Source organism: Meriones unguiculatus, chromosome 11, assembly GCF_030254825.1.
Source record: "Meriones unguiculatus strain TT.TT164.6M chromosome 11, Bangor_MerUng_6.1, whole genome shotgun sequence".
NCBI classification, from domain to species: domain Eukaryota; kingdom Metazoa; phylum Chordata; class Mammalia; order Rodentia; family Muridae; genus Meriones; species Meriones unguiculatus.
The window spans coordinates 73,355,053-73,377,580 of NC_083359.1; the positions used below are offsets into that span (position 1 = coordinate 73,355,053).

Genomic DNA, 22,528 nt, shown 5'->3' on the forward strand with positions numbered 1-22,528 from the left:
ACATATGGCACATTGTCAGTAGTAGCTATTAAATACCAGATGATCTAGCAAAACAGCTCATTTAAAGTCCTATTAAGTAGGGGCTAGAGAAGTGTCTCAGTGGTTAAGAGCACTTGCTGCTTTTGCAGAGGACCTGGGTTCAGTTCCCAACATCCACATGGCTGCTCATAATCCCTTAAACGCCAGTTCCAGGCGATCCAATGTCTTCTTCTGGGGATCCAATGTCTCAGGCCTTTCCAGGCACCATCATGCATGTGGTACACAAATATGCATGTAGACATAAAATAAAATAAACATTAATAAATAAATTTAAGTTATAGTAATTTTTGAATACTTAAAAAACTGTATAGATTATTTGCTGAGAGTAAGATTTTTTTTTTTCCTTTTTAGAGGTAAATTAGGACTAACTTATTTTTTGTTGGCTTATTAATCCAGTTTGTCCTGTTTTCAAAGCTTAGACATATATAGGAGAAACAGTTAAAAGACAGAGAAAAGGCATTTCCAATAACAGAAAAAGTAGAGATAGCAGACCATGAGAGTGGTAATGGTGATCATGTGCATTAGTTTTGGTAGTAGCGAGTGCCAGAATATTGGGTGAACTAAAAAGGGACCACATTTCCTGGATAAAGGAGAAAAACTAAACTCTGAAAGTTGTGGCTTTGATCCAAAGGGATCAGAGACCATCACTGGCCCACACAGGCTTCCTAACATAAGCTGCTCACACAGTAGATAGAGATGTTTAGATCTGTTTCTCTCAGAAGACCCTACCATGCTTCTAATTTATTATGTGTTCATAAATGTTCAAGTGTGGGTACGGAGGCCAGAAGCTGACATTGAGTATCATCTTTGGTTGCTGTATGCCTTACCTTAGTGAGACAGAATCTTTTCACCAAGCCTAGAGTTCCCCAGTGGCTAGGGAATCTCTTCTTTACCTTCTGAACCACTGTGGTTAGAGAGTGCTGCTCCGCCTGGCTTTGTTCTGTGGATGCTGGCTCTCGGAACTCAGGTTCCCATCTTGTGCAGCAAGCACTGTGCTGACTGATGGGTATGCCCAGCCCCAGGAGGCCTCGTTAACTGTAGTCTTTAATATACTGCCTTCTGAAGATATAGAGGGTGCCTCTGAACTCTTGTTCCTCTACCTCAGGCTCCTGGCATGGCGGGCACATACCACTGCACCCAGCCTTGTTTGCTTTTAAATCAGTTCAGTATTTTAGTAGTTGTCTGTATGAATTGTGATTTCTATAAGTGCATGCCCATCTATGGCATATGTAAATGCCTTAGGTTTGAAACCTTGGGCATGTTAGACAAATCCTTCTATTGAGCTATACCCATACTTTTGCATCTGCTGAGAAAATATTTAGTAGCATATATAATTTATTTCACCTAAAATATTCATAATCAGTTAACATATAGGAAATTTATTTGTTTATATTCAGACTTAATTTCTTTACTGTGTTAGATAGTTTTTACATCTACTTTAATGAACATTTTATTACGATCTTTCAGCATTATGATGCCATAATGAGGTATATTAGCCAGCCACCTCTCCTACTTGATGTGCATATCCACAAACCGATGCTGAATGCTCGGACCTGGATGGATGCATTGCTTGCCTTTTTTCCAGGTTTGCAGGTAAAGAAACCCATTTTCTTTTTCTTCTCCTTCCTATGCAACCCCTCCCCAGGACAGGATTTCTCTGTATAACAGAGCCCTGGCTGTCTTGGAACTCGCTTTGTAGACTAGGCTGGCTTCAGACTCACAGAGATCCAGCTGCCTCTGCCTCCCGAGTACTTGAATTAAAGGCATGTGCCACCACACCTGGCCCAAAACCAATTTTCTTAATATTAGAATAAAAATTTTTTTAAAGTACATTTGTAATCTCTAAAATCAAATGATAAAGTTATGATTGCAAGGTTGTATTAATCTTGTAATGTAATGGTTGTAGATAAAATTAATTCATGCTTTACTAAGTGATGTTGTTGTTAACTTCTAGGTTTTAAAGGGTGATATTAGGCCTGCTATTGAAACTCATGAAATGTTATACCAGGTGATTAAAAAGCACAATTTCCTACCAGAGGTAAGCAAATAATAATTGAAATTCTCCTTCAAACACACATACACACTATACATATATATATATGTGTGTGTGTGTGTGTAATGTATATTATATATGTATGTATATATACTGTATACTATGTAAATATAAATAGTAAATTTATTATTTATTTATATATATTAAATTGTTTTGCTTTTCTTTATGTGCCGAGAACAATTTAGGATAATGATGATACTTCTATAAAAGTCCAGGCTTGCTGTTTCTCAACCTGGTCTAACCATATCATTGCAGTATTGTGGAGTCACCTTTCTCCTTTGACTTTTATGTAGGTCCCAGGGATTGAACTCACGTTGTTAGGCTTTCATGGCAAGCCTCCTGACTTGCTGAGCCATCTTGCTAGCCCTCATTCTAACTTAGGATGGGAGATCTTATTATCCAGCTAGGGAGATCTTATTATCCTTGATGTTCTGAAGTTTCTTTGATGAAAACTGTGTACATTAGCTATAATCTTACACCCATCATACACCCATTCTAAAAATTTTGATGATGTCTTAATGCTGACTAAAAATGACTTTCCTTTTAAAACAATATTATATTCAGAATAGATGTCTTTGCTACATTGATTTGAAAAGATACTGATAGCAGAAATACACCTTTACAAATGTTGTAATGTGTTCATAGTCTTGTTCTTTCTGTTCTCTCTGAAATATCTGAACTTTCCATTAACATAGGTATTTCCTAAAGCATCAGCTCTGGAAAGTATAGTTTTATTAATCTTCAAGTGCAAGGCTTTGCATTGGCAGAGAGCTTATATTTATGCTGAGTCACATAAGGTTTCAATTAAATACACTGATCACAAATGGTTTTTTTTTCTCCATTTTTTTATTTAAAGAGCAAAAAATAACTGTTGGAATTAAAGAGATAGTTCAGTGCTTAATAGCACAGGCTGCTTTTCCAGAGGACCCAGGTTTCATTGCCAGTACCTCATGGCCATTTGTGGCCATCTTTAATTCCAATTCAAGGGGATTCAGCCTAGACATACATGTAGATGAAACACCCATATACATAAAATAAAACACAAAATTTAAGAAGAACACTGTTTCCCATTCTGAATGAGATGTAAGCATCCTCCCTAGGGTCCTCCTTGTTGTTTAGCGTCTTTAGGTCTGTAGATTTCAGTATGGCTATCCTATATTATATACTAATATCCGCTTATAAGTGAGTATATACCATGAGTGTCTTTCTGGTTCTGGGTTACCTCACTCAGGATGATATTTGAAGTGGTGGAAGAGAGGGAATAGGAGGGGAGCCTACCATAGAGGTCCTCTGAAAGGCTCCACCCAACAGGATCAAAACAGATGCTGAGAGAGCCAAAATTTTAGTAGAGCTCAGGGAGTCTTATGGAAGGAAGGGGGGAAGGGGCAGAATAGAAATACCTGGATGAGACAGGAACTTACAAGGAGACCAACAAAGCTAAAAAATCTGAGCCCAGGTGGCCCTATAGAGACTGATGCACCAACCAAGGACCTTGCAAGGACCTGGACCCCTTCCCTGTTCAGATGTAGCTAACAGACAGCTCAGTCTCTGTGTGGGTTCTCAAGTGAGATGAGCAGGGGCTGCCTCTGTCAGCCCCTGAATTCAGTTGTCTGTTCCTTGTTCTCTTCCTCCTGGTGATATGGTCTTGCCAGGTCACAGAGGAAGAGGAGCCAGGCAGTACTGATGAGACTTGATGAGCTAGGGTCAGCTGGCAGGGGAGGAGAACTCCCCCTTTCAGTGGACTAGGGGAAGGAGATGGGAGGGAGGAGAAAGACCGGGAGGAGACAAGGGAGAGGGCTATAAGCAGGATATGAATGAATACATGGTAAGAAATAAATAAAAGTCAAGGTATTCTTGAAAAACAAAAAAAAAGAACACCGTTGGCTATTATTGAATAAATTTTAAATAGACTAATTTTACTTTTAATTTTAAGTAATTCTTTTAGTCATTTTACAGAGGATTTGAGAAGGCTATAATAAAAAAAATATACTTGAAAGAATATACAATAAAAACAGAGAAGAAAATAGAACAGAAAATACATAGAGAATAAATTTTAATTCTCCTCAAAAAATGGTGTTAGGTAAAACATAAATTAATTGACTGGATTTAGCATTTCACCATGTATAGGTGCATGAGAACAGTGTAGTGTAGAGCATAAACAGCTTGGTCAGCTGAAGAGCTAAAAAGGAGATGAGCACTCCAGAGAAGCACTGATTCAGAGGGAAAAGGGAAGAAACAGGGAAACTCAGGCATTAACAACATAGTTTGTACTTCTTGTCCTTACTAAATGTCATTATTGCATTTTTCTGATTTTACCGTTGGTCCAGTTGGTTATTGAGAAGGTCATGTAGGGCTGGGGAGATGGTTCAGTTGGTAAAGAGCTTGCCATACATGCATGAACCTACCTTCAATCCCTAGAACTCAGGGAAATGTGTACCTGTCATCCCAGAGTTGGGAGGCAGAGACAGGTGCATCTCTGGGAGCCCCTAACCCACATGGCAAGCCCCAGACCAGTGAGACTCAGTCTCAGAAAACAGGGTGGAAAGCACTGAGGGACAGCACACAGGGCTGACCTCCACACTGTGAAAACACACATTCGTGTACATGTTCACACAGCAACAACTCACTAAGCTCGGTTAAGCAGCTTTTCTAACAATGAATTAGTATTGTAGTAACAACAGTCAGTATTTTATGTATGAAATTTTACCATGACTTGTTTATTAATTACTTTTACCTTTTATACATATTGCTTTATATTCTAGAGTTGCTTTTTATTTTTCAGTCACATTTTTATGCTTACGTATATGTTCTCTACAGGCATTTACTACAGATTTCAGGGTCCATTGGGCTCAGCATCCTTTAAGGCCAGAGTTTGCAGAAAGTACCTACTTCTTATATAAAGTAAGCTAACTTAACACATTTGGCTTTTCCCCTACTTTTTGTTATCTCTCTTGCTCTTTTATAACAAAAATTAGTATTTAATGTTATAATGGTTGGCTATATAATGATTTGCATTTATTTAGCCCATAAAATTATACAAGGGTGTAAGATTTGATGTGAACATAATGCCTTTTCAAATGCACTCCTGAAGACCTGAGGTAGAGGTTGTAGCTGCAAACAGCAGACATGGGAAATTGAAGTCCCAACTCTGCTATAAATGAGCCCCTCTTTAACACCGTAAACATCTCTGCTGCAAAGAAAAGGGGTGACATGAATAAAAAAGAAAACTAAAACAGACAACAACAACAGAAAACCCATTTCTGTAAAGATTTCTTTAAAAAGAAATTTTATATTGTGGATTTGCATTCTAAAGCAAGTCTTCTCCCTTCAACCAAGGAGCTCTTTTGAGCATTGAGAAGTATAACTTAAAGGCTGGGATCTACAGTTTCAATTGTGTGAAATTCTGTAAATCAGATCCATGGTGTGCCTATGTGCTGTGTAACGTGTACTAATGCCTGACACAAGGCCTGGTCTGGTAGGCACTCAGTGATTATTGGAGGAATGAGTGAATAGGTTTATAGCAGCATATATGCTCTGTCTATATATACATATATTCTCCTTTTTAATAGGCTACAGGAGACCCTTACTACCTTGAAGTAGGGAAAACACTCATTGAAAATTTGAATAAATATGCTCGAGTGCCTTGCGGCTTTGCTGCCATGAAAGATGTTCGCACGGGGAGTCATGAGGACAGGTAAACAAACACTGCTACCCTTTTCTTAGCAAGGGACACAGCACAAAATACTCGAGGGTTCAGAGAAACTGAATGTTAGAGCGCTTGAGGATGCAAACTTCAGTTCATTGTGCTTGGTTTTGTTTTTTAAAAACTCTTGGATCTGCTCATTAACAGTTGTTTGAAAAGCCATGATTTGTGTTTGTTTATTTGTTTGTTTTTTGTCATAGTGCCTGTTTTACAGTAGGTACTCAGATGCTTTTTAAGTAGGTAGGTGAATATTATATATCAGAACCTATTATTAGGGACAGTTGAAGCATTGCCTCCTGTGCTATAATGGTTTCGTAAATATCATGTAAGAGAATTTATCAAAATAGTGAAAGAGCTGGATTGTTTTGTATCAGTCAAGAATTCTCCAGCAACGTCATGATGGTCAGTGTGTGTGCTTTGAGTCTGCCCCTGGTGGGGAGACCAGTGCCGGTGTAGGTTACACTGGCTATTAGACGTGCTGTCGTGAAGTACTCAAGTGATCAGGGCACATACACTGACCAGTGTGGTCATCACTGACATTCCTGCTGTCCCAAGATCACTTCTGTAGTCTCCATATCTCTGAATGACCGCTAAAGCTTGTGTTTTCATTTGGCTAGCAAACATCCATTTCATAGCTCCCAAGACCCCATTATGTGCCAACATTATGCCAGTTTTAAAGATTAGGCAAATAAAGGCATGTGCTTTGAGCCTTTGAATCAGTGAAGACAAGCACGTATGAACATTCTTCAGATGTGCCGTAAACCATTGGAAAGGGGCATGAGAATACAAGGTGGGGCGTGATGTCCTCTGAAATGTTTCTGGAGAATGCTGAGTCCTGACAGATGAGCAAGAGTTAGGAGACAAAGTGAAAAACCGCTTTAGGCAAAGGGACTAAAATCATGAGAAAGATGGAACTCATCCTCTCAGCACTGGCTCTTGGTCCCTCTCTCAGAGTGTTTCAGGAACAGCTGATTGGGCTTGGGACCCCCCTGACTGCAGCTGAGGAGGAAAGGCTAGGCTTTTGGAAGTGGACATACAAATAACAGCAGAAAAGGAACGCAGACAGGGCCCTGCACTCCAGCTGCTCTTCTGAGCACCATATGTGTTTAACTCGTTTGAGCCAGCGGCCCTTGGGAGTATAAATTCTTTATAATCCTGTTTGTTTGTTTGTTTGTTTCTCTGTGTAGCCCTGGCTATTCTGGACTTGTTTTGTAGACCAGGCTGGCCTCAAACTCACAGAGATCTGCCTGCCTCTACCTCCCAAGTGCTGGGATTAAAGGTGTGCACCACTGTGCTTGGCTCTATAATCTTCATTTTAAAGATGAAGAACCCAAGGGGAAGAAATTAGAGAACTAGTTTCAAAGCATTTGCTAAGGCTCGGTGAGAATTCCTGTCAGTACAGTAGTCTAGACAGTCATATTGTAGCAGCATTTATTCAAAGAACAGCAGTTAAGCACAAACTTTATGCCAGGCATACAGTTGATAGATTAGACCCACTCCTGCCCCTGCAGTGTTTTGTGGTTGTGGGAAGATGTTAGAGGCATGTGATGAGTGTGGTACAAACTGGACATGCTGAGCAATCACTGTGTTAAGAGGTTTCATTTTTTCTTCTTTTCTCCCTCCTTGTTACCAGACACTCCTTTTATGACATTGTTGCTATACTTGTTAATACTACCTTTGCTCCTTTCTGATTGTAGTCCATTGAATTATATGAATTGGGGATGTAGCTTGGTGGTAGAACACCTACCTAACTTGTGTTAAGTCCTGGATTTCATCCCCTGCTTTGAAACAAAACTGCGTGCATACACACACATTTTAGCACTAATTATACTCAGGATGTGGCCAGCACAATAAATAACACTGTAGTCATCTGGAGTCAGGCCAAGTGTTGCTAACGGGATGAGGGGCTGATATGTGTGTATACCTTCTATCCTTCTGAACACCATTTCATTAACTCAGTGTTTCACACGGGAGCATTTGACCTCTCAGATGCGTTTGGCCCAAACTGTAGTCTTCATTATAATGTATTATTAACTGTCCTTAATTTTGTTTCAGTAACTATATTTTGTTCAGCTCACACTGAATTTGTGACAAATCCCAGCTAGTCTCAGATACTTAACTCTAGGCTGCTAATAAACATTTTCTACCTTGATCCTGAGAAGCTGCTTTTTTTGTTTTGGTTTGGTTTGGTTTTGGTTTTGGTTTTACAAGACAGGGTTTCTTTGTGTAGCCTTGGCTGTCCTAGACTCACTTTGTAGGCCAGGCTGTTCTCAAATATACTGAGATCTGCCTGCCTCTGCCTCCCCGAGTGTTGGGATTACAGCCGTGTGCCACTGTGTCCGGCTGTCTTTTTAAAGCATAAATTTAGAACTTTATATTTATCCTGTGGAGTTTTCATTTTTGTTCATGGGCAAAGTTTTGGGTTTAAATATCATCTCAAGAGTCTTTTGGCTGATCTGCCAGTTTTCAGTGTCTTGTATCTTAGAAAAATATACTTTATTTCCATCCACATGATGAGGAAGAATTTTGGTTGGGATTAAAACCAGTGCCCCGTACATAGCACTTGAGAACTCTTAGTGATAAATCTGCTGACATTATCCTGTAGGTAGGTCTCAGGCATCCAGGTGCAACACTCATAAACACAAAGTTTTGAAGAGGATAATACTTGTATTTTTCTAGTAATATGTGAATATATGCTAAAAATAATTCAAATGACCCCCTATACACACACAAACAAAAACCCTGAAAATCTTTTCAAGACCCTGCTGTAATGTGCCTAAAATAACCCCTGAGCAATTTTGTGGTCATGTAAGACAGAGTTAATGCCTTTGCATTTGCGTTTGTATATATACTTCTGGCTTTAAATACAACTAGATCATCTGGAGCTTACAGATAGTGACGCATCTATGTCTTACTCTTTTCTAAATGTTTAAAAAATGTGTTTTCTAATCAGTTCACAAATTTGCCCAATGTCGCTGTTATTACTCATTAATCTACCTATAAGTCTACAGTTTTCAAAGCGTTCAGGAAGGTTGAATTATAATAAGTGTATTACAGACTTAACAGGACAGTGTTTTTCTAACAAGATTTATATGTGAAATAGGCCACAGAATTTTAAAATATCATAGCCAGGAGATGGCTCAGTGGATAAAGTGAGGACTCCAGTGTGATCCCCAGCACCACAGGAAAGGCCAGGCATGGTCAGATGTGCCTGTAACCCCAGAGTTGCAGGGGCAGAAGCAGGACACCCAGAGCTCACTGTCCACCTGTTCTAGTTAACTGACTAGTTCCAGGTGCAGTGGTAGACTTTGTTTCAAAAATAAGATGGGGAGTAATAGAAGACCCCTCTGTCAGCCTCTCACCCCACACGTATACCCACACAGTTGTTCAGATATAGGAAAAATGGAGCTGCTGTTTCACTTCATTCGGAAGTCTGCTATTTTGTTCTTTTTGCAGAACAGGAAGCAGAAGCCACAGTCTTTAGGTAATGCCTCAATGGTCAGAGATCTCTTTAGTAGAAGAGCTTCGTCTTCAAAGCCCAGTTCTTTACCACCCCCTTCATTCTTTAGTAATGCCCTTTCAACTTGTATTCAATTTAGTAAGCATCTGTGCAGGACCTTTGATGAACCAGGAATCGAGCTTGGCTAGAAATGTGATCCGATACAACCTGTTAAGTGAACTGTAGGCATCTATTATCGTCAAAGCCTTGGGTGCCTTGTTGTGGGAGGAAATAAATTTACTTAGATTTGATGTTACAATTCCATCTGTTCCCTATTTACTCTTTTCCAGACATGTAATCTTATTTACATTTCTCTCTAAAATGTGGTAACATTAAACTATCTATAAAGGCACGCGCATTCTTCCCCCTTCATTTCTCTCCTCAATTATGTGAATAAACAAACAGGTAAATAAAAGCTTACAGTTTGCAAGATAAGATAAGTACAATTCTGCCTGCTGTCCTGTGGTTTTGTGTTCATTTTTATGGAACTTTTTATGATTTCTTTTGCCTTTAAAGCCTTATTTATTTCTTAAATGCTTGTATAACAAGCGTCATCTATGTGATGTGCCAGATCCATGTGATAAGATGACTTGAAGATTCTCATATGGGACTCATCAATAAACTGCCTTTGGATTGAGTTGCCATGTTCTCCATAGTAGAAAGCCTGTTAAAAGGCTCATGTGAATTTTTGATAGGATTATGGACCCTTGTGGTAAGCAGCTCCTCTGGTGTTTTATGCCACTGCATTAAACTTGAGTTCAGGTTATTTTGATAGTGGAGGATTGAAACACTCTTTAGTTCTTTGGCTGTTTGAATAATACTGACTCTATAATTGATACTTGGATTTTTAAATATTTATTTGTGACTTTTCAATTTAGAATGGATTCATTTTTCTTGGCTGAAATGTTTAAATATCTCTACCTGTTATTTGCTGACAAAGAAGACATTATTTTTGACATAGAAGATTACATCTTTACAACAGAAGCTCATCTATTACCTCTCTGGCTCTCTACCACAAATCGAAGCATCTCGAAGAAGAACACAGTAAGTTCTAAATTAAATGCCTTCCTCACCTTTCACTTCCATATATTTGCTTTATTAAGTATGAAGCAACCCATAATTAAAGTTCAGTTAATATGTTCATGGTAGCAGGGACATGCTTGCAAGATTGTCTCATTTTCTTTTAGGGCATCACTCGTGTGTAAGAAATATTTTGTTTTTACTCATAAGTAACACTATTATTTTGTTTTTACTCATAAGTAACACTATTATTATTAGTTACATAATTCTTTTTATGTTCTAGACCTCAGAATACACAGAACTGGATGATAGTAATTTTGATTGGACTTGTCCAAACACACAGATTCTTTTTCCTAATGATCCATTGTATGCTCAGAGCATCCGTGAACCCTTGAAAAACGTGGTGGATAAGAGCTGTCCCAGAGGCATCATCAGAGTGTAAGATGTATTGTTTTATATTTGTAGCAATAGTCAAAAAGACTTTCACCTAGATCAGAGAGACTGGAGTATATAGTTTATTTTTATTTTTTAATAAAAATCATTATGTGAACTTTTATGTATTGTTTGATAGCAGATAGTATATAATAGCTTTTTAATTTCTCTAGCTCATTTTTAGACACAAGAGATTCATCATCTATTTGTCTTATATGTATAAGAAAATGCTCTCTAGGGGCTGGAGAGATGACTCAGTGGTTAAGAGCACTGTCTGCTCTTCCTTCCAGAGAGCCTGGGTTCAATTCCCCATACTCACATGCCAGCTCACAACTGTAACTTCAGTCCTAGTGGGTGCGGTACACTCTTTGTCTTTGAAGGGCACTTCATGCACATGGTATGCAGACATACATGCACACAAATCACCCATGCGCATACAGTTTTTAAAAATTAGAACTGAAAAATTTTTGAGTAAAACAAGTTTTTAGAAAAAGACATATACACGATCTAGTTTACTGAAATACACATCTGAGAGTGGAACAGTCTGGTAATAATCAAAAGGATGCATAGGAAAATAAGTCGCTGCAGTGTCACCAGTTCTAAAATTAGCAGTTTGGCAAATATCTACCACGATTACTCTTATTTGATTTTTCTGTTTCACTGCTGGTAATGTGTAGTTGTAAGCCTTACTTCTGATTCTTTTCAGCAGAGAGGAGAGTTTGAGAAGTGGAGCTCAACCTCCTCTGAGAGCCAGAGATTTTATGGCCACTAACCCAGAACATTTAGAAATCCTGAAGAAGATGGGGGTGAGTTTGATTCACCTCAAAGATGGGCGAGTCCAGCTGGTCCAACATGCAATCCAAGTAAGACATTGCTGTATGGGCTAGGTACTGTCTCTTGCTCTTTAGCTTGCATAGGGCAATGGCATTTGATGCTGTGAACTTGAGGAGTAAACATACACGGAAGTCTTTTGGAAACATCCTGATTCCATGTAACCAGTTGGGATAATTTGTTTACATCAATACAGTCAAAGGATAGGTTGTAAATCTAAATTTTCTTCCTCAGTTCATTGTCTTTCCATTAATTTATTTTGAGTTAATGGTTAATTTCAATCTTTATATAATAATAGTTTACACTATTTTAGTTTTCAAAAAAAGTACTGAATCTAGGTATTTTATTCATCACAGAAATCAAGCATTGCATATATTTTTATCTGAAAAAGATACCATCATACCTTTTAGATAAATTTGTATTGGTTTTTAATTTAGAGTTTTTATAGCATGCAACCTTTAAAGTTACCTTACTAGCACATTGATTCTGAATAACATAGTATTCTGAGTAACTAGAAGCTAGAAGCACACTCACACATCAGACAATGTGTGTTTACTCTCCAGTTCAGCTTTCTCAGAACCTCACCTTTCTCTTAAATTTTTCTCTATTTTCTTGCCATCTACATCTTCCAATTTAACAGCTCCCCTCTCTCCCCAAAGAGTATCCCTATGTCCTGTGGTCCTTAATTGTGAGTGTGGCATCTCTAATGCTTTTACTTAGGCCACCAATGAAGTAGTGGCCTCCAGTGGTCTCTTCATCATTAATACAGTTTAACTCTTCAGTAACTCCTGATTTTCTTCTTCTTAAAACATTTTTTTTTTCTTTTTGGTTCCCAAGGTGTCCCAGCAACATGGTTCCTTTTCAGTTCTCACTCTTTGCCTTCTAGATTCCTTTGTAGCTGGGCTTCCCTCACACCCACCTAGTGTAGGGCAGGTTAAGACTCTAGATGACATTCTTTTCTGTCTGTTCTCTTCTCCATCTGTCTTTTGTTTCTGCTGGCTTTAACAGATGACTTCTTGGACATGTGCATATAGCACTCATTCCGAGCTTTAATCCTAGACCCTTCTTTAGTATATCTGCTGTGGATTCTACCTCTCAGCCTCCATCCACCCTCACTTGAATTATGTCATTCTCTATTGCTTTTCTGTCCTTACCTCAGCTCTCTTCTGTGTTTTCCATGTCAGTAACTCATCATTCTCTGAGCCCTTTCCAGGGCTAGAAATTTCAGAGTGGGATTGAACTCTCAATGTCTTTCTGCCCTCCAGCTTCCTACAGTAAACCCTCCCCTCTTCTTCTTTCTTTTTCTTTTCTTTTTTTTTTTTTTTTGCTAAATGTTTAGAATACATTTTACTTTTTGCTATGATGGACCATCTTCAACTTCTCCTTGGTTGAGACTCAGTTCTCAGTTATACACAAGCAGAATCAATTACTCCGTGGTGCTTCTTCACTTTAGACTTTTTAACATAATTAACTCTTGCATGTCTTTCTCCAGTAGATACAAACTTAAACACTGTCTGCTTCAGTACATGTGGGGACAGAGTAGGTACTCAGTTCATGTTTGGAATCTTACTGAATATGCAGGAGGTAAACAAGCGAAAGGGTATGTGAGCACTTGATATGGGCACAGTTTCAAATCTCCGTCAAAGGTGGCTCATGTAGTGGAAAGGAGACCTTGAGAAAAGTTACAGGGAATTGTTTTCAGCGTATTCAGTTCCTGAAAGTAGTGTACTGAGGGCAAGTTAGATTGTAAATATTGAGTAAACTAAAAGGAGAGAAATTCCATGCAGAAGTCTGTAATTTAGGAAGTCAAAAAGATGGGAAAGTTTACAGGGGGAAAGCTAAGCTAAACTGAGTCTGTTTCTTTCTAGGCTGCTAGTTCAATTGATGCTGAAGATGGGTTGCGGTTCATGCAGGAGATGATTGAGCTGTCCAGTCAGCAACAGAAAGAGCAGCAGCTACCTCCACGAGCTGTACAAATTATTTCCCACCCGTTTTTTGGCAGGGTAGTCTTAACTGCTGGACCAGCTCAGTTTGGGCTGGATCTATCTAAACACAAAGAGGTATGTGCACTCCAGTAAGTTTACTGAAATAGTAAGTATTTGATTTCTTTGCCTCTAACTTAATAGCTTTATGTTTAGAAGTTAGGCCACTCACTGTACATTTCAGTGGTAGAAGCATATACTCAGCTGTGTGAGAACTGGCTTTGGTGCCCAGCACAGCAAAACATGACATTACCTAAGCATCCAGACTCCTTTAGTTAAAGGGTTCTTACATTGTATACAGTGGCTGCAGAGAGGGCTGAGTCATTTGAGTGCTTGCTGTGCACACATGAGGACTTGAGTTCAACCTCAAGCACCCACATTAAAGCCAGGCATGTTAGTGTGCTCTTTTAATCCCAGCGCTGGGGAGGCAGAGACACGAGGAGCCCTGAGAATCCCCAGCCAGCCCGCCCAGCCTAATCTGTGATCCCCAAGTTCTGTGAGATACCCAGTCTCAAGAGATGAGGTGAATGGCTCGTGACCATAGATGAGATTGATTGATATGTAGCTTCCACACATGTATACACACACACACAAACACACGCATATGAGAGTGGGGGAGAGAGAGAATTCTAATTTCCTTCTCTTAAAACTCATGATACTGGGCTGGAGAGTTGGTTCAGAGGTTAAGAGCACTGGCTGTTCTTCCAAAGGTCCTGAGTTCAATTTCCAGCAACCACATGGTAGCTAAAGCGCCCTCTTCTGATCTGCAGGCAGAATTCTATATAAATAATAAATAAATAAACCTTAAATAAATTCAAGTGTAAAAAAAAAAAACGATACTACAGTTAAATGACTAGGTTGCAATTGAAGAAAATAAAAGATTTAGGCTTCTTTTATTTCTGACAGACAAGAGGATTTGTTGCAAGCAGTAAACCATATAATGGTTGTTCAGAGCTCACTAACCCTGAGGCAGTGATGGGAAAAATTGCCTTGATACAAAGAGGACAGTGCATGTTCGCAGAAAAGGCACGCAACATCCAGAATGCTGGAGCCATTGGTGGCATCGTTATTGGTGAGTATCCCTCTGTGTCAGTGTATTGGGTAGGAGGAGGTGATTTCCCCCTCTAAAATCTTACCAAAGAGGGTTATCAGGTTATTTGTATTTTGACAAAATTAAGGATAAATAATTCAACGACCTGGTTGTTTCTATAAATTTATTATCTTTTTTGAAAATCCAGATACTGGTTTCTGTATATTGATGTCAGTGAAATTATTTGGGGTAAAGTATGAGGGTGGACTCGAGTGTTGTGCAAATGCCCCACACTCTGGAGAAGAATCTGTGCCCTTGAGACCTAGGGTCTCCAGGTAACAATCAGACTCCGCCGCCTGCGGTGGGTGGCCTTTAGAGACTTCTGTCCGTCCACAGGGTGGCAGGCTTTGGAATCACAGTTATGTGGGTGCAGCTGGCGGCTCTGCTGCGGAACGACAGTACAGTCTTGGCCCAGCTTCAGTAATTTGTTATCTTTTCTTTCTGGAAAAGATATTTTTTTTTTTTAGCTGCATAATACTCAACATCACATAAGCACTAGTTGCTAGAACATTTTATCCCAATGGATTTTTTCCACTGAAATTACAAAATACCAACTTTAGCTCAATTTACCTACATTTTACCTATGTGTTTCTACCTATGAATTTTGCTATTCTCACTCCCCCTTTTTTTTTCTCCTAAAAAGCCATGATTATCAGCAGAAATAGAGAATGTTCTATATTTAAGGCAAAATGGCATTTGCATTTAGAAAGAACTGAAGACTGGAATCCCACATTACTTGTGAGCTGACCAAAAAAGTCCATTTTACATTTTTTTTTCTTTTCCTTAATTAGTTCCTATTTCTTCACTGAGAGTACATATGACGTTTAAAAGGCTGGGGGTGGAGCTCAGTGACCCTGTTTTTGACTCTAGCATCAGGAAAAACAGAAGATACAAACACTTAAATACTGGGATTTATTTCAGTAAAAAATATTTACTATTCCTTTTGTTTATTTTATATGGGCACTAAAATATTGGTTTAAGTGATATATTTTATTAGTTAAAAAGCTTCAGGAGAAATTGTGTTTAATAATTTGAGCCCACATTTGGCGAAATACTGGATGTGGACCACACCTCCAGCTTATGTCTCAGTGTTGCTCAGTGTTGTGTGGACGTACTGTCTCAGTGGGCTTTGAGTTGCCGAGTCGGGGACTTCCAGCAGAGAACTGCAGAACTGACGGCATTCATTGTATGGCCAGTTACAGGAAGTTTTTGCTGACTCCTGACTTAAATCCTTTTCTTTTGAGTGTGTATGTGTACATGTTTGTGTGCACATGTTTGTGTGTATGTACACACTCATCTGCATATGTGTTTGAGGCCAGAGGCCAATGTTAGTGTCTTGCCAGCTGTTCTCCATCCTCTGTTTGACACAGTCTTTCACAGAGCCCAGAGTGCCATCATTTTCTAGAACTATGAGGGTCTGCCTGTCCTCTAACTCCCTGTGCTAGGGTCGCACATGTACATCACCATGCAAGCCTGGACACAGGAGCTAGGGGTCCAGATTCAGGTCCTCAGCCTCATGGACCTCATTCACTGTACCAGCTGAGCCATTGCCCAGCCCCTAAGTCATCCTGTTTATCTTTTGCTGTTTTCACATTGAGGCTACTTTTATTGAGAAACTTACTGCCTTAAGGATTTTGAGCATTTCTTACTTACCAAGCCCTAAAAACAGAGACTTAAAAAGTATGAAGCATAGTGGAGGGTGTGCTTCAATCTTCTGAAAATAGCTTTCTGTGTGTAAGATTATCCTAGGTTCTGGGCAGAGTCTTTATGTTGTTCTATGATATATAAAGACAGGTCGGACATTTTCTTTTTTTTTTTAATTTTTTTAAAATTTTTTTATTAATTACACTTTATTCACTTTGTATCCCCCCTGTAGCTCCCTCCTTCCTTCCCTCCCAATCCCTCCTTTCATTCCTCTCTCCACGCATGCCCCCCCCCAAGTCCACTGATAGGAGAGGACTTCCTCTCCTTCCTTCTGATCCTAGTCTATCAGGTCTCATCAGGAGTGGCTGCATTGTCTTCCTCTGTGGCATGGCAAGGCTGCTCCCCCCTCAGGAGGAGGTGAGGTGATCAAAGAGCAGGCCAATCAGTTCATGTCAGAGGCAGTCACTGTTCCATTACTTTGGAACTCATTTGGACACTGAACTGCCATGGGCTATATCTGTGTAGGGGTTCTAGGTTATCTCATGAATGGTCCTTGGTTAGAGTAACAGTATCAGGAAAGACCCCTGTGCTCAGATTTTTTGGTTCTGTTGCTCTCCTTGTGGAGCTCCTGTCCTCTCCAGATCTTACTATTTCCCACTTCTTTCATAAGATTGCCTGTCTCTGCCCAACAGTTGGCCATGAGTCTCAGCATCTGCTTTGATAGTCTGCAAGGCAGAACCTTTCAGAGGTCCTCTGTGGCAGGCTCCTAACTTGTTCCCTGTTTTCTCCTTCTTCTGATGTCCATCCTCTTTGCCTTTCTGGATGGGGATTGAGAATTTTAGCCAGAATCCTTCCTCTTGATTAGTTTCTTTAGGTGTACAGATTTTAGTAGGTTTATCCTATATTATATGTCTATATGAGTGACATATAATATATGTGTGTCTTTCTGCTTCTGGAATACCTCACTTAGGATGATCTTTTCCAGTTCCCACCATTTACCTGCAAATTTCATGATTTCCTTGTTCTTTATTGCTGAGTAATATTCCATTGTGTAGACGTACCACAATTTCTGTATCCATTTCTCAGGTGAGGGGCATCTGGGTTGTTTCTAGCTTCTGACTATTACAAATAAAGCTGCTACAACTTGATTGAGCAAATGTTCTTATTGTGTACTTGAGCACCTTTTGGATATATGCCTAGGAGTGGTACAGCTGGATCTTGAGGAGGTGCTATTCCTAGTTGTCTGAGAAAGTGCCAGATTGATTTCCAGAGTGGTTGTAACATTTTCTTTAGTAGCTGTTGGTACAGAATCCTATGTGGGGTTCTGTGGAACAAGAATGAGATGATATATTTTTGTTCTCTGAATTTTTAATTTTAAAGAGGAAATTTAACAGGCCGGGCATGGTGGCACAAGCATTTACTCCCAGCACTAGATCTCTGTGAGTTTGAGGCCAGACTGGTCTACAAAACAAGTTCAGGACAGCCAGAGTTCTGTTACACGGAAAAGCTCTGTCTCGAAAAACAAACAAACAAACAATAACAAAAGAAAAAACAAAAAAAATATTTAATGTGTGTGACTTTTTTCCTCCTAAGTTTTTCTTTTCTGACAAAGCATTTTTTTCCTTTGAGTAAATTTGTTTGTTTGTTTCTTTTTACGAGGACTAAAAATACAAACTACCTTAAAAATCATTTGACTGCAGCAGGTAATAATTTACTTGTTATTTTAAGAAGGGAGGTTGTTTACTGTTTGAAAAGGGATAATTCTCATTCAGCCCAAGAGTAAGACATAAAGCTGGAATTTACCCAGGACTACGTGACATGCAGGTTGTCATAGCCAACAGTTTTCGCGTTTCTCTTCATCCAGCACTGTCTCACCTTTGGGTCTTCTGTATCCGCTTCCTGTGTAGCTACTCAGGCACTGGCACCCTCTTCTCCCTCTCTTTCCTAACAGGCAGCCAGGCCCTCAGTCTGTGTCACTTACGTGGACTCTTCGCCACCACTAGCAGAAACAGTCTTTTTGCCTGGCAGTTGTAGGGTCGTGGAGGGTTCAGCCGGCCATCCTTTGTCTGGTCAGTCGGTACTAGTTGCCACCTAGTTGGGCCTGTGAAGCAAGAGATATGGGGCGGGATTGTCTTGTTCCTCAGGGACACTGCTGTGTGGTATTGGGAGTGGATGTGATTGACACTTACACTGACAGAGAATTTAACTGATGTTTAACCAGTGTGAAATAACAATACTGCTTAATTCAGCTTCTTACCAGACAAGTAATCCCTGGTCTAAAAATTTGTGATTGCAGAGCATTTAAAATTTTTGAATTAGGGATGTTCAAATTGTAACAGATCCATTAGAGGAAGTCTAAAAGTTCATTCATAGTTGTACCTGTGTGATCCAGGTCATTAAAATCTTTCATTTGTAGCTTTTTCCATAGTCATTTGAAAATATTTCAGTCATAGTTATAAAAATTTTGTGTTCTGTGTTTTTATGTACTGTTTTCTGTGTGCAAGTAATTTGTTATAATTTATTGAGAGTGGTTTATAATTATTCAGCCCAGTAAATTTCTTTGAGGTTAGAGGTTTTGCTGCTTTCAATTATTTCCTTAGAGTAAATCATAAAGTCAGTTGATCTAAGGATTATATTTGTTTTTCTGGTGCATAAAAGTATTTCTGTCAGTGGGTAAGAAGCAGTGACAGTACATCTCTGCCGTGGGCGGATGCCCTCATGGCCTCTTTGTTTTCTGGCTAGATGACAACGAGGGGAGCAGCAGCGACACCGCCCCTCTGTTCCAGATGGCGGGGGACGGGAAAGACACGGACGACATAAAGATCCCCATGCTGTTCTTGTTCAGCAAAGAAGGGAGCATCATCCTGGACGCCATCCGGGAGCACGAGGAGGTGGAGGTGCTCCTCTCCGACAAAGCGAGAGACCGAGGTAACGCTGGGGCTAGCATTCGAGTCCTCTCAGCCCAGAGCAAAAATGGGAACAAAAGTGACATAGGCCTTTTTCTTTTTTTTTTTTTTAACTTCGTAAAGCAAGTAAAAATTTCTGATGGTGGTTTAGAATTTTTCTCTTAAAAATAATAGTAATTTATTAATATTAGCATTTATTTTTACTATTTTATAATTAAATTATGTAATATAAATTATAAATAAGTTCTTTTATAATTTACTATTAATATAACTTATTAATAGTAATTTATTATTATAAATAATAAATCATTATTTTTGCTGGCTGACTTGGACTGCATTTAGAATTATATGAGAGGTGTGATATACAATATGATAGTTACGGTCTTACCAGCAAACCTGTACTGTCATGTTCATTCTTGATGAAGGCAGTAGAAATGGAGCAGCTTGTTCCTGCTGCCATCTACATTTATCACATGGGTGTTTATTCTACAGAAGTTACAAATGGGTTTTCCTGGGGAGCAAGAGATTTAATTCATAAGAATATATAATCTTGCCTAGGCTGAAGTGTTGTTAGTAATTTGAAAATTCTCTGAAACCACCCTATAAAGGCTGTACAGTTTTCACACCTGAGGATATGGAAGAGCTAGGGGAAGAGAGCAGGCAGATGTAGGCTATGATCCTGCTCCTGGTGGCAGTCTCTCAGAGGAAGCACCTGAAGAGGGAACTGTCCTCTCCCATCCCCATTACATGATTGGCAGTGTATGATATGTATGGGCTTGTTAATAGCCCATAGGGTGTTGACAAATATTCAAAACCAACTTAATTCAGTATGATTTCCAAATGAGACATTTTTTTTTGTTTAATGCTCACAGGACAATGTTATTCTAAGCAGTGTTTTGTGTTCTTGTATTGCTTTGTTTTTTGAGAGTCTTTGAATTGTCAGCTGTTTAAGAGCAGTGGAATGAGTGATGGGGTGTGTAAGGACGCAGAGATGGAGACAGACTACAAAGAGCTGCTGATCTTCTCAAACCTCCTGTGTACTTGATTTCTTCTTTCCTGGGGCTCTTTTTCAAAATTCACACCCTTCCTACTTTGCTAGTCATCAAACACAGGCAAAATAATATTACTCTGTATAACTCTGTAATGCCTTTGCTTTTCCCCCTGTTCTGTGCTACCATTGGAATTTCAGCAGCCATATTAAAAGGTAAAATGATTCCAAGCTACATTATTAACAGTAGTAAGTATCTTGCATTAAAAAACAATTATATATGTATGTGTGTTTATTATACACACATACATATATAATTTTGTTTTAATAAACCAGTTATATATAATTTTGTTTCACTGAGTACCATGATAATATATGACTTAATGTAATTAATAACTTTCCTATCTAGTCAGTTTTCCCATGATAATAATTCTTTATCGATCCTGCCATAGTCAGTTCTATTAATTATATATTCAATACTGTAGATGAATTCACTAATCCATACCCATGCAAGAGTCACTCTAACACATTGTTGCATAAGAAATTATTGCTTTGGATCATCTTTTATTTACATACAAAGTAAAATATTTAAAATATTGGCTTATTTTTTAAGCTCCTGTGGAGATAAGGGGCACATTTGGGTTAAGACTGTATGATTGTGGTAAAGAAAGTGTTCCCCACACCAGGAAAAGGCTAGTTAAAACAATCAGTTCTACTAGGTAAAACAAACAAACAAACAAACAAACAAAAAACACTTGCTAAGGAATAGTATTCCCTTAAAAACTCTGCAGGAAGAAGACATTATGCAAATGATATTTAAAACACTTTGATGGTCCATGACTTTTTGTTTTTGTTTTTTTGTTTTTCATGATAGGGTTTTTCTGTGTAGCCTTGGCTGTCCTGGACTTGCTTTGTAGACCAGGCTGTCCTCGAACTCACAGAGATCCGCCTTTCCTCTGCCTCCCCAGTGCTGGGATCACAGGCTACCGCACCTGGTGAGCTGTTTATCTTATAGTGCTTCTTTGATAAAAGGTTTTAAAGTTTGTATATATAATAGTCCTTTGAGAAATGTACAACTGTTATTAGAGAAACCAACAAGTTATAATTAATATTTATCACTGTAAGACAAATCAGTGATACTGATTCAGTCAGATCATCTAGTTTATTCATTTAGGATAATCTAAGGAGTTAACCTCTGTGTAGTTATCATTAACGTGTCCCATACCGTTATGGTCTCATGGGCTTCCCTGGCACCCAGTGTTGGCTGATGCAGTTGTTAGAAGTGGAGGCCCCAGCGTTCTCCGCTGTGCTGAGTTAGATCCTAAGCCCGGATCAGAAGCCCACACTTAGACATACTTGCAGGCAATTGTAGTGCATCAGCTCTTCCCCTGCCCTTTGACAGGAATGGAAGGAGACCCAGATGACCTGCTGTCTCCTACCTAGCCCTGCATCACGAGTTCTAGTTAGAATTATGTACGTACCCTCAAGTAATAAGCACCTAATCCAAGCAGCAAAATGTCTTCAAATCATTTTTCTAAATTGAAGTCACATTGCTTGCTGATTGCGAAGTCCTCTGCATTTATAATACAGGAAGTAGAAGCCCCAGACAAGTTCCCTCTTATCCCTGCCTTTTTCTGATAGGTTTCACTATTAGGATGTATATATGTAGTTCCTTCTACCTGAGGATAGCCTTGTTCATGGACAGATGGCCCTCTGCCTGGAGAGGAGCAGCGCTGCATTGTGGTCAGGAAGCCATGCATCCTGCTCTCTTCTCTCGAAGCAGGCCATGTTTCTGTGTGGATTTAGCTTAATCTGTTTTTCACATCCCTGTTGTTCTTTTCCTCTTTGAGAAGTTCAGCCATTCTATTACCAGATCAAATGCCACCTTCTGTGTCCTTTTTTTCCTCTTTCTTGGCAGAATATGAGTTTTGTTGTTCTTTTTTTTTTTTTCAGTATAGTTTAATGATTGGTTGCATGACTGTTTATTACATAGCTCTTCTTACCTGTGTGAGCTTTTCCAGTTACTGTAGAAAGTGCTGCTGAATGAGTGATTGTGTAACATTCAAACTTCTTTTTATGTTTTTTTTAAAAAATTATATGTGTCTTGGTGTTTTGCCTGCATGTGTCTGTGTGAGGGAGTCAGATCCCCTGGAACTAGAGTTACAGAGAGTTGTGAGAGTTACAGCCTTGTGGGTGCTGGCATCGAACGGGTCCTCTGGAAGAGCAACCAGTGCTCTTAACTCCTGAACCATCTCTCCAGCCCAGCATTCACTCTTATGTCTTCCCCACTGTTACCTTCTCCTTTTATTAGGAAGGCCCACTGGTGTTCTTTGGGTTCTCT

The 22,528-nt window shown here is 39.2% G+C and overlaps 1 protein-coding gene across 9 annotated transcripts in view; it reads left to right on the plus strand.

The window, feature by feature from the left end:
- The window catches only part of Edem3 (ER degradation enhancing alpha-mannosidase like protein 3), a 63,705-nt gene that overhangs the window by 37,271 nt on the left and 3,906 nt on the right, over positions 1 to 22,528 (plus strand). Inside the window, exons 10-20 of one of the 9 annotated variants that reach the window (XM_060364444.1) lie at positions 1,507 to 1,632; positions 1,994 to 2,077; positions 4,910 to 4,993; positions 5,662 to 5,786; positions 10,173 to 10,338; positions 10,598 to 10,752; positions 11,453 to 11,609; positions 13,446 to 13,637; positions 14,466 to 14,631; positions 19,036 to 19,221; positions 20,389 to 20,436. In XM_060364444.1, coding sequence (XP_060220427.1) covers positions 1,507 to 1,632; positions 1,994 to 2,077; positions 4,910 to 4,993; positions 5,662 to 5,786; positions 10,173 to 10,338; positions 10,598 to 10,752; positions 11,453 to 11,609; positions 13,446 to 13,637; positions 14,466 to 14,631; positions 19,036 to 19,221; positions 20,389 to 20,436 — 1,489 coding nt within the window. The remainder of the gene's footprint in view (positions 1 to 1,506; positions 1,633 to 1,993; positions 2,078 to 4,909; positions 4,994 to 5,661; positions 5,787 to 10,172; positions 10,339 to 10,597; positions 10,753 to 11,452; positions 11,610 to 13,445; positions 13,638 to 14,465; positions 14,632 to 19,035; positions 19,222 to 20,388; positions 20,437 to 22,528) is intronic. The other 8 variants (XM_060364446.1, XM_060364447.1, XM_060364445.1 and 5 more) reach the window with 8 other exon arrangements.